At 73.4% G+C, this 11,585-nt stretch overlaps 2 protein-coding genes across 2 annotated transcripts; both read left to right on the plus strand.

Annotated features, from left to right (window-relative positions):
- The first annotated feature begins 285 nt into the window (after nt 1-285).
- LOC309601159 (calreticulin-like) lies at nt 286-3,473 on the plus strand. The gene is made up of 9 exons (XM_082334057.1): nt 286-483; nt 1,551-1,652; nt 1,744-1,947; nt 2,025-2,119; nt 2,199-2,408; nt 2,493-2,606; nt 2,683-2,826; nt 2,944-3,036; nt 3,119-3,473. The coding sequence occupies exons 1-9, from the start codon at nt 375-377 to the stop codon at nt 3,305-3,307; spliced, it is 1,260 nt and encodes a 419-aa protein (XP_082190183.1). The 5' UTR covers nt 286-374; the 3' UTR covers nt 3,308-3,473.
- Nucleotides 3,474-3,783: 310 nt separating this feature from the next.
- Nucleotides 3,784-7,594, plus strand: LOC309601210 (UV excision repair protein RAD23 homolog A-like). Its single transcript, XM_082334142.1, has 9 exons — nt 3,784-3,962; nt 4,584-4,745; nt 4,827-5,005; nt 5,301-5,356; nt 5,759-5,886; nt 5,963-6,038; nt 6,478-6,608; nt 6,683-6,838; nt 7,359-7,594. Exons 1-9 carry the CDS (start codon nt 3,891-3,893, stop codon nt 7,470-7,472), a joined length of 1,074 nt encoding a protein of 357 aa, XP_082190268.1. The 5' UTR covers nt 3,784-3,890; the 3' UTR covers nt 7,473-7,594.
- The last annotated feature ends 3,991 nt before the right edge of the window (nt 7,595-11,585 follow it).

Raw genomic sequence — 11,585 nt, forward strand, 5'->3', positions numbered from 1 at the left:
CCTTTAAGAGCGCCCGGCCCCACGTGACTGCGGTGACGCTCCCCGCGGAGCGAGGACAGGAGCGCGCGGGGGGGGGGGGGGGGGCGTCTCCCTCCGAAAGCGTGGTCGCTCCTCATTGGTCGTCGTGCTCAGCCAATGGGAAGCGGCCATCTGGGACGCCAACGTTCGGGGGCGCCGTCGCCACCGGCCAGCGGGCGGCCGGCCAATGGGAGCGGGCCCTGCGCGGGCGCGGGCCAATGGGCCGGGGCCGGGGGCGGGCCGAGGGGCGGTGGGCATATAAAAGCGGGCGCCGCCGCCGCCCCCCTCCGCAGTGCCGGGCGCCGCCGGGCCAGGAGGGAGGGAGCAACCGGGCCGCGTCGCGTGGGACCGCCGCCATGAGCCGCCTCAGGAGCCGCCTCAGCCTCCCCGTCATGCTCGGCGCCCTCCTGGCGCTGGCGGCGGCCGGGCCCACCCAGTTCTTCCGGGAGGAGTTCGGGGATGGAGGTGAGGGGGGGGGGGGCCGGGGCGGGGGTCCCCTGGTGGGGGGACACGGCTGAGGCGAGGGCGGGGCCTGTGGGGAGCCGTGGGGTCCTCTGAGGTGAAGGGGACCTGGGGGGGGGGCGTTACTGAGATGGAGGGAGGTTGTAGGGCCTTGGGGGGCACCTGAGGTACAGGGGGTCGAGGGGGGAGTCCCCCGAGGTGAGGGAGGCGACTGTGGGGACCCTTGGCGTTCCCTGAGGTGAGGGAGGGTACAGGAGAGCCTGGAGGCCTCCCCTGAGCTGGAGGTCGGGGGCCGTGGTGGGGGAGGGCCTGGTTTTGGAAGTGGATGGGGGGGAGACGGGAAGGATGGGGTGGGGAGCGAGGGGTCTCACCTGGGCTGAGGAGGATGGGGGTCATATGGGGGGTGAAGGATCAGAGCTGAGGAGGGTAAGGGTCATTGGAGGGATGGGGGGGCTAGGGCTCTGGGTCAGTCCTCGGGTAGAGCTGGGGGAGACGAGGGGGCTGAGAGATCTAGGAGAGGGGTACGGCTCAGGAGAAAGATGGAGGGGGGCTCAGGCCCCAGTTGGATGGGTGCTCCTGGGGAGAACTTTGTGTAGGAGCTCTGCCCTGGGCTGGGGAACGGGGCCCTGGGAGGCTACAGGGGGCTGAGAGGCCCCCCCCAGCCTGGGGGGCTGGAGAGGCAGTGGATGGGGGCTGTCAAGAGCGGGGACCCCCCAAGGGGTTTCTCAGTGGGGGGGCTGGGGTGTTCCCTATGGGGGGAGGCGGGACAGGAGGTGGCTTGTGTTGGGAGTTTGTCCTTCCCCGGGACCCTAAATCCTCCTGCAGCCCCACAGCAAGGGAGACCCCCAGACCCCAGCTTCCTCTGGGGCTCCCAGCACTGGGGGGGAGGAGCAATGTGGGGGGTGGGGTCCCAGCTCTGGCTGTGGGCGCAGGCAGGCAGCTCTCCTCGATGGGCTCCTCTGGAGCGTGACGGGCCTCAGGAGCTGCCCCGGCTCTGCGCTGGGGGGGGCAGAACCGGCTCCCCAGCCGTGGGGAGGGGACTCTGGGTCCTGAGCGCTCCCTTCCCGCAGATGCCTGGACCCGCCGGTGGGTGGAATCGAAGCACAAGCCTGACTACGGCCGGTTCGTCCTCACTGCTGGGAAGTTTTACGGCGACGCTGAGAAGGACAAAGGTGAGGGGAGCCCCGCGGCTGGGCCGTGCCAGGTGGGGACCCCCCGGGGCCAGGAGTCCCCCCCCCGCTCCAACGTGCCCGCGTCCCGCAGGGATCCAGACGAGCCAGGACGCCCGGTTCTACGCCATCTCCTCGCGCTTCGAGCCCTTCAGCAACCGGGACAAGACGCTGGTGGTGCAGTTCACGGTGAAGCACGAGCAGAACATCGACTGCGGCGGCGGCTACGTCAAGCTCTTCCCGGCCAGCCTGAGCCAGGAGGACATGCACGGCGACTCCGAGTACAACATCATGTTCGGTGGGTCCCCGGCCCCCCGCGGCCCCCGGTGGCACCGCGCGGGGCCCCCCCTCACCCCCGTATCCCCCCCCCCCCAGGCCCCGACATCTGCGGCCCCGGCACCAAGAAGGTCCACGTCATCTTCAACTACAAGGGGAAGAACGTCCTGATCAACAAGGACATCCGCTGCAAGGTGGGTGGGGGGCGCGGGGGCCCAGCCCCGCCCCGCGGGGGGGGTCCGCAGCCCCGCTGAGCCACCCCCCCCCCCGCAGGACGACGAGTTCACCCACCTCTACACGCTGGTGGTCCGTCCCGACAACACCTACGAGGTGAAGATCGACAACGCGCGGGTGGAGTCGGGCAGCCTGGAGGAGGACTGGGACTTCCTGCCCCCCAGGAAGATCAAGGACCCCGAGGCGCGGAAGCCCGACGACTGGGACGAGCGGGCCAAGATCGACGACCCCGAGGACAGCAAGCCTGAGGTGGGGCGGGGGGCGGTGGGGGGCGGCGGGGGGGGGCTGCGGCGGCGGCGGCGGCGGCGCCCTGACCCCGCCCGGCCCCCCCAGGACTGGGACAAGCCCGAGCACATCCCCGACCCCGACGCCAAGAAGCCGGAGGACTGGGACGAGGAGATGGACGGGGAGTGGGAGCCCCCCGTCATCCAGAACCCCGAGTACAAGGTGAGGTGGGGGCTTCGCCTCCGGGGCGGGGGCCGCGCCCCCTCCCGCGCCCCCCTGACCCCCCGCGTCCCCCCAGGGCGAGTGGAGGCCCCGGCAGATCGACAACCCCGACTACAAGGGGAAGTGGGTGCACCCCGAGATCGACAACCCCGAGTACAGCCCCGACCCCCACCTCTACGCCTACGACAGCTTCGGCGTCATCGGCCTCGACCTCTGGCAGGTGCGCGGGGCGCCGTCGGCGCCGTCACGGGGGCGCGCGTCGCCCCCCCGGGGCCGTGTCATCCCCGCGTCGCCCCCCCGGGGCCCTGTCGCCCCCTGACCGCTCCCCGTCCCGCAGGTGAAGTCCGGCACCATCTTTGACAACTTCCTCATCACCGACGACGAGAAGCTGGCGGAGGAGATCGGGAACGAGACCTGGGGGGCCACCAAGGTAGGGGAGGGGACGGCCCCGCGCCCCGGGACCCCCCCGCGGCGCCCCGGCGCCCCCCGCTGACCCCCGCCCCGTCCCGCAGGAGGCGGAGAGGAAGATGAAGGAGCAGCAGGACGAGGAGCAGCGGAAGAAGCAGGAGGAGGAGGAGAAGCAGCAGAAGGAGGAGGAGGGGGACGAGGAGGGGGACGGGGACGAGGAGGAGGAGGAGGAGGAGGAGGAGCCCGAGGCCGAGCCCGAGGAGGCGGAGGCGGCCCCGCGGGACGAGCTGTGAGGGGCGGCGCGGCCCGGCCGGCCCCGGGGCGGGACCGTTCGTCTCTGTGAGACCTGGACTCTTTTCTATGGGCGCCGCCGCCCGCCCGCCGCGGGCCCGGGGAGCGGGGGGCCGGGCCGGGCCCCCCCCGGGGCGAGGACTCAGGAAGGGCGCCGGGCCCGGTACCGCGGGGGCGGGGGGGTGGGGGGGGGAGGCCCCCCCGGTACCGGCGGGGGGGTGGGGCTCCGCGGGCGCACGTGGCTGTACGGGTGTCGCGAGCCGGTTTCTATTAAATTAACGCTCGTCCCGGCCGCCGCCTCCGCTCCGCTCCCTCTGCCCGCGCCATCTTCCCGCCGCCGCCGCCATTTTGTGCCGCCGCGCGCCTCACGTGACGGGGGCGCCGCGCCCTTCCCCGTGTCACGTGACGGGGGGGGCGCCGCCGCGGGGCGGGGCGCGTGTGGGCGGGGGAAGGCGGGAAGGGCCCGCGCCGTGACGGAGTTCCGGCCGCGCGTCACGTGGCGGAAGCGGCGGGGCGCCTAAGATGGCGGCGGCGTGAGTTGCATGTTGTGGGGCCGCCGGGAGGAGCCGCCGCCGCCGCCGCGCCATGGCGGTGACCGTGACGCTGAAGACGCTGCAGCAGCAGACCTTCAAGATCCGCATGGAGCCGCATGAGACGGTGAGCGCGGCCCGGGCGGGCGCGGCCGGCAGCGGCCCCGCGGGGCGGGCGGGCGGGCGGGGCTGGGCCTCACCCCCCCGCCGGCCTGGGGCGGCCCCGATCCCGCTCCCGCCCGCGGCGGCGGGGTCCGGCTCCCCCCGGAGCGGGGCGCCCCGGGGCTTCTGTGCCCCCGCGGGGCCGCGGCGGGTCCCGGCCCGCTCCCCGGCTCAGGATGGAGCCGTGTGCGGGGTACGCGGGGGGGGGTTCGCCCCCCGCTCGGCCCGGGCGCGCTCCCCGTCCCCTCCTGTCCCCTCTAGGGAGCGCGGTCACGGGCGTCGCGCCCGCTGCGGCGCAGCCGGCGGGGGCGGTTCTCGTTGTGCAGCCCGGGGCTCCCCAGTGCCCCCCCGCGGGGCGGCCCCGGGTGCCCGGGTCCTCCGCACGCCAGGGCGGTTGAAGGGGGAATTACTGGGGGGGGGCTGAACCCCCCACCGCCGCCTGCCTCAGCCCAGAGGCCGTCGCTCCGCCGGCCCCAGGCGGGACGGTGGCTCCCCTGGCTCGGGGCGTCCTCGCTGGTTTTGGTGGGAATCCGTGTTTTTGGGGTGACGCCGTCTGGGGGCTGCCCCTGACCCCCTGCGCCCCCAGGTGCGGGCGCTGAAGGAGAAGATCGAGGCGGAGAAGGGCAGCGATGCCTTCCCCGTGGCCGGGCAGAAGCTTATCTACGCCGGGAAGATCCTGAGCGATGACGTCCCCATCCGCGAGTACCGCATCGACGAGAAGAATTTCGTGGTTGTCATGGTGACCAAGGTGGGACCCCCCCAGGTCCCCCTCCCCAAAACGGGACCCCCCCCCCAGACCCGGCTGCCCGCTCACGACCCCCTCCCACAGGCCAAGTCGGCACTGGGCACCGCAGCCCCCGAGGCCGGGGCTGGCAGCGCCTCGGAGCCTCCCGCGGCACCAGGGCCCCCCCCGGCCGCTGACGCCGTCCCCCCGCCGCCGGCCGCCCCCAGCGAGGAGACGCCGTCCCACGACCTCCCTCCGCTCGCCCTCTCGGAGCCCGCGGCGGGGTAAGGGGGGGACCGAGCCCCAGGGAGGGGGAATTGGGGGGCAGGGGGGTCTAATTCTGTCAGAGCCTGTGTCTGGGGGCCGGGAGAGCCTGAAGCAAAGCGTTTGGGGGGGCTGTGGGGGGATTAGGGGCCAGCACAGAGAATATTTGGGGGGGGAGTAGCAGGAGAGTGGGGGCTGGGGCTGGGCCAGCATGGGGAGGGGGGTAGGTGGCCACAGGGGGCTCTGGGGGGGCCGGCTGTGCCCCGGAGCTCCCAGAAAGGCACCAGCTGCCAAATCTCTCTCTTGAATCCGCAGCTCTGTTCCCCCCCCAGGTAGTGCGGGGCGCTCGGCCGACGCCGCCTCCACCCTCGGTGGGTGCCGGGGGCGTGGGATGGGGGGATGGGGGGTCCCCGGGGGGAGGGGCACGAGGGGGGAGGGACGTGGGGGGACCTCTGGGGTGGGGGGGGACTTGTGGTGCCCAGAGAAGCGGTGGGGCGGGGGCTTCCCAGTGCGTGGCAGCCCCTGACACGGGGAGGGCTCCGGAACGGGGGGAGGCGTGGGGGGCTCCTGAGCGGGGACGGAGAAGAGGAGGAGGTGTCGCGGAAGATGGTTTGGGGGCCCCTGGGTGAGGGAACGGGATGGATCAACAGGGATCTTTGGAGTTGGGGTCCTCGTTATGGGGCAATGGAGGTAACCGGGAGGAGACGGGGGGGTCCTGGGGCCGGGGGGGGCCCGGGGGGGTCCCAGGGCCAGCGCTGACGCGGGACCGGCAGTGACGGGCTCGGAGTACGAGACGATGCTGACGGAGATCATGTCGATGGGGTACGAGCGGGAGCGGGTGGTGGCCGCGCTGCGCGCCAGCTACAACAACCCCCACCGCGCCGTCGAGTACCTGCTGACGGTGAGCGGGGGGCCGGGGGCGGGGGCGGGGGGGCCGGGGGGGCGCTCGGGGCCCCCCTGACCCCCGCCGCCCCCAGGGCATCCCCGGCAGCCCCGAGCCCGAGCGCCCGCCCGTGCAGGAGAGCCGCCCCCCGGAGCAGCCGGCGCCTGAAGGTCAGTGGGGCGGGGCTTCCGTGGGACACACCCACTGGGTGGGGCCAGGGCTGGCCACACCCCAGGAGGCCCCACCCCCTCGGGGTGGGGCATGGGGCTCCTCCCCAATGGGTGGGGTCCTGGTCAGGGGTGTGGCCCGGAGGCTCCTCCCCTTGGGGTGTGGGCGAGCACTAGGGACCGCCCCCTGGGAGCACCACCTGGTTGTGTGCCGGGGGGGTGTGGCCTTGGCAGGCCCTGCCCCTTCGTGGGTGTGGCCTGGTTGGGAGGAGGTTGGTCAGTGGGTGGGGCTGTGCCTGGCTCCACCCCCTGGGGCAGTGCTTGGGGAGGTCCCACTTTCCTGGGGCGGGGCCTGAGGAGGCTCCTCCTCCTGGGGAGGGTGGGGTGGCCTGGCCAGACCCCACCCCTGGGCGTGGCCTGGTCTGACCCCACCCACCCGCAGGGGAGAACCCGCTGGAGTTCCTGCGGGAGCAGCCGCAGTTCCAGAACATGCGGCAGGTGATCCAGCAGAACCCGGCCCTGCTGCCCGCCCTGCTCCAGCAGCTGGGCCAGGAGAACCCCCAGCTGCTCCAGGTACCCGACCCCCCCCGGACCCCCCGGGACCCCCCCGGGACCCCCCGACTCACCCCCTCCCCACCCTCCCCCAGCAAATCAGCCAGCACCAGGAGCAGTTCATCCAGATGCTGAACGAGCCGCTGGGGGAGCTGGGCGACCTCGAGGGGGAGATGGGCGCCATCGGGGACGAGTCCCCTCAGATGAACTACATCCAGGTGACGCCTCAGGAAAAAGAAGCCATAGAAAGGGTAAGGGCGACGGGACGCCGCAGGGGGCACCGGCTCTCGGCAGGGTGCGGCAGGTGTTCCTTGCTGTTAGTAGGCACCAGAGTTAATAGCACGGATGATCTGCGGGCACGAGTCACTGCAGGTGACTTACAGCCGTCAGTAGGAACCGGAGTTTACAGCGCTGAGCAAATTGGGGAAATAGTGCACTTAGAGCTCTTATTAGGGTCCAGAGTTAACGCTGGTGGGAGGCACAGCATGCTTACGGCTGTTAAGAATGGCAGCGGTTGGACTGTGGTCACTAGGCTCCAGAGTAAACAGCAGCAGAAAGTAGCTGTTAGTGGGAACTAGAAAGGCAATAGCTGGTCTTTAGGCATCGTTAGGGACCAGAGTTAGTGCTCCCAATTGGTAACGTGTCCAGAGCTATCGTTTGGGGGCGCGCAGCGAGAGCTACCGTTAGGGTCCAGGGTTAACAGTGGTGGTGGGCAGCTGTGCCCGCCCCGGGGTGTCAGTAGGGCCCAGAGTGAACGGTTCCCCCGTGCAGTTGAAGGCACTGGGCTTCCCCGAGAGCCTGGTGATCCAGGCCTACTTCGCCTGCGAGAAGAACGAGAACCTGGCGGCCAACTTCCTGCTCAGCCAGAACTTCGACGACGACTGAGGGGCCGGGGCAGGCGCCCCCCACCCTCCCCCCACCGCTGGGGGGGGCAGGGGGCCCACGCGGCCTCCTGGGGGGTCCCACCGCGGGGGGGGGGGGGGCCACAGCTCTGCACGGCCCCCCCCGGGGCCTGTGGGTGTGGCTCTTGCCTTTCGGGGAGGGGCGGGACTGGGACCCCCATTGGGCCCCAGCCCTGCCACGCCCCGAGGGAGCAGCAGCGATTGGTGGAGCCCCCGGAGCCCCCCCAGGCTGGGGGGTGCTCCGCAAACCGCTTTCTCCTGTCGTCCCCCCCCCTCCGACCCCCCCTTCCCCCGTTCGGCCCTGGGGGGGGAGGGGGGGGCAGCACCGCGGGAAGAACCACAACTCGGGGGAAGAAATTAAATGCAGAATTTTAAACCCATTTTGGGGCCGCGTGGGTGTGATTTGAGGAGGGGGCGGGGGGCTCAGGAGGAGACGGCCCCTGTGCTCCCGGGGGGGGCCCCCGGGGGGGGGCCGGGAGGCGGCGGCAGCCTCGGCGGCGGCCATGGCGCTACGGGCGGCCTCCTCCCGCTCCTGCCGCCGGCGGCGCTTCTCCTCCTGCCGCTGCCGCCGCTCCAGGTCCTGCAGCAGCGCCTGCGCCTTGGGGCTGCCGCGGGGGGGGGTCCCGGGGCGGGGGGGCCCCCCCAGCCCCGCCTCGGCCAGCAACCGCTGCCGCCGCGCCGCCTCCTGCCGCGCCCGCTCCCGCGCCCGCTCCCGCTCCTGCCGCCAGGCGCTCACCCGCGCCGGCATCGCCGCCAGGCTGCGGGCCACCAGCTGCTGCCTGGGGGACAGGAGGGACCCCGGGATGGGACACCCCCCTCCCGCCCCCCATCCCCGCGCTCCCCCTGGTCCCAGTTCTCCCAGTGCCTCCTGTGCCCCCAGTCCCAGCGCCCCCACTTCTCCCCAGCGTCTCCCCAGCCCTGATTCCATTTCTCCCAGTTTTCAGCAGTTGTCCCCGTGCCCCTCCCAGCCCTGATCCCAGTTCTCCCAGTGCCCCCCCAGCCCTGATCCCAGTTCTCACCAGTGCCCCCAGTTCCCCCCAGTCCCAGTTCCCCCAGTGCCCTCCCCCAACCCTGATCCCAGTTCCACCAGTGTCCCTCCAAACCCAGTCCCAGATCTCCCAGTGCCCCCAGTTCTCCCCAGTGCCCCCCCGGACTGGATCCCAGTTCTCCCAGTGTCTCCCCGACCCCAGTTCTCCCAGTGCCACCACTGTACCCCCAGTTCTCCCCAGTGACCTCCAGACCTGATCCCAGTTCTCCCAGTTCTAACCAGTGTCCCCAGTTCCCCTGGTGCCCCTCCTACCCCTGATCCCAGTTCCACCAGTGTCCCTCCAAACCCAGTCCCAGATCTCCCAGTGCCCCCAGTTCTCCCCAGTGCCCCCCCCCAGACTGGATCCCAGTTCTCCCAGTGTCTCCCCAACCCTGACCCCAGTTCTCCCAGTGCCACCACTGTACCCCCAGTTCTCCCCAGTGACCTCCAGACCTGATCCCAGTTCTCCCAGTTCTCACCAGTGTCCCCAGTTCCCCTGGTGCCCCTCCTACCCCTGATCCCAGTTCCACCAGTGTCCCTCCAAACCCGGTCCCAGTTCTCCCTGTACTCCCAGTTCTCCCCAGTGCCCGCCCCGACCTGATCCCAGTTCTCCCAGTGTCTGCCCAGCCCCGATCCCAGTTCTCACCAGTGCCCCCAGTTCCCCCGGTGCCCCCCCCCGCCCCCGATCCCAGTTCCACCAGTGCCCCCAGTCCCGCCCCCGCCGCCCCGCCCCACCTCTCCTCACGCCGCCGCGCCTCCTCCCGCTCCCGCCGGTCGAGCGCCGCCTCCACCTCCCGCAGCGGCGGGTCCCATTCGCGCTCCTCCGCCTCCGCCGCCCGCAGCTGCTCGGGGTCCGGCCAGAGCCGCCAAACCGGCACCGCCGCCGCTTCCCCCAGCCGCCCGAAGCGCCGCGCCGCCGCCCGCAGGTCCGCGGGGTCCGCCGGGGCCGGGCCCGTCCTGCGCCGCAGCGGGGCCGCCCGGTAGGGCCGCGCCGGGGCCGCGATCGCCAGCGAGACCCGGGCCCGGCCCAGCGCCGCCGCCAGCGCTCGCCCCATGGGCGCCGCCATCTTGCGCGGGCGGCGGAAGTGACACGCCGGAAGCGGCGGGAGCGAGGGCGGAAGCGGCTGAAGGCGCGGGCGGAAGCCGCGCCGGGAGGTGACGGGCGGGGGGGGCGCTGCGGGGGAGGAGCCGGGGGCGGGGGGCGGTGCCCGGGGCGGGGGGACCCCGGCGGGGGTGGGGGGCGCCGGGGGGGGGGGGGGGGGCTCGTAACGGGGGGGGACCCCGGGGGGTGGGGACCCCTCTGGTGTTGGGGGGGCTCCGCCTTGGAGGGGGGGGGGCGGCGGGGACCCCGAAACGGCGCTGGGAGCGGGGCGGGGGGGGGGGGGGGGGCGCTCCCCGCCGCGATGCTCCGAAACCGCCGCCCCTCCCCCGGGGGGGGGGCGATTTGGGCTCGGAGCGGGCTCCCCTCCCCCCCCGCCCCTCCCCCCCGCCCCCCCCGCAGCCGCAGCCAAGCCCCGGGGCGCGCTGCCAAGGGCTCGGCGCCGTTAACCCCTCCCTGCCCGCGGCCGGGCCCCCCCGGCCCCCCCCGCGCCCAGGAGCAGCCCCCGGGCGCCCGGGTCCCCCCTGGGGGGGGGGCGGGGGGGGGCCCTGCGGCCGGGTGACGGGAAAAGGGGGTGGGGGGGGAGCCCGGGCGCCTGGGGCCGCTCCCCACGGCGGCCCCACGGGGGGGGCCGGGGCCCCCGGACGCCTGGGTCCGCTCCCCCCGCCCCGTTCTGGCTGAAGCTGCCGGGGGCCGGGGGGGGGGGGGGGAGCCCTAATGGCTTCCAGGCCTCGGCAGCCGGCGAAAACCCGCCGCTAACCAGAGCCAAAATCCCCCGAAATCGCCCCAAAACGTTCCCCAGGCCTCCCCGGGGTGGGGGACCCAGGCGTCTGAGCCCCCCCCGCCACCGCTGCAGCCCCCAGCCCCCCCCTCCTCCCCAGGGGGGACCCGGGTGTCCGGGCTCCCAGCCCCCACCCCCCCAGTGAACCCCCCTAAACCCGGCCAAGGGGCGGGGCTGGAAATTGGCCCATTTTGGGGCGGCTCTGCCCGATTTTGGGGCCTCTGAGGTTCCTTCGCTCCCGCCTTTGTCCTTCCCCACCGCCGAGAGCCCACCGCCCCGGCTTTCCCACCGCGGGGGGCATCTCCCCCTCCCAGGGTCTCCCTGTCCAGCCCCAGGGGCGAGGGGGTCCCGGACGCCCGGGTCCCCGTCCCACGCGCGTCCCCGGGGCCGGCAGCCGGCGCGCTGTGGTGTCGGTGCCTGTCCTGGCGTGTCGGGGCGTGTCGTTGCAGGTTGCGGCGTGTCAGAGCATGTTGCAATGTGTCAGGGCGTGTCGCGGCGTGTCGCGGCGTGTCAGGGCGTGTCGCCGCATGCGGCGGCGGGTGTGTGAGCGCCGTCGTCCCCGTCCGTCCCCCCCCCCCCCCGCCGCGCTCGGCTCCATCTGCGGCCCCAGCCGGTTGCGGCGGCACATCTGGCGCTGGCGGCCCCCGAGCAGCTGGTGGGGACGGGGGGGGGGGGCGATGGGCCCTGTGCGACGCACGCCGGCTGCACACGCGTGTGCACGGGGACACGGGGGCTCGGACGTGCCGGACGCCTGGGTCCCCTCTGGCCGTGGCGGGCACCGGGTGCTCTGGGGGGGCCGGGGGCTTTGCGGAGCCGTGTCCCCCCGTGTCCCCCGCAGGACAAAGCCCAAAGCCGGGGCCCCTCGCGCCACCCCTCGGTGCTTCGGGCCGCGGCGGTGACGGCGTCTCCGGCAGCGAAGGGGTGACGGTGGCGGTGGTGGCGGTGCCAGCGCTGGCACCGGGTGGTGACAGATGGCAGAGGGACGCGGCCGCAGCCGGAATGACAGATGAGGCTGCCACCGCCGCCGTCACCGCCACTGCCATCGCCACTGTCACTGTCACCCACACCGCCGCGGTACCATCACTGCCACTGTCCCTGTCATCGGCACTGGCACTGCCGGGACACGGTCACCGGCACGGGCATTGTCATGGCACTGGCACCGTTGCTGGTGCTGTCACCGGCACCGGCA

This window comes from Platalea leucorodia, assembly GCF_965183815.1.
Source record: "Platalea leucorodia genome assembly, chromosome: 29".
NCBI lineage: Eukaryota > Metazoa > Chordata > Aves > Pelecaniformes > Threskiornithidae > Platalea > Platalea leucorodia.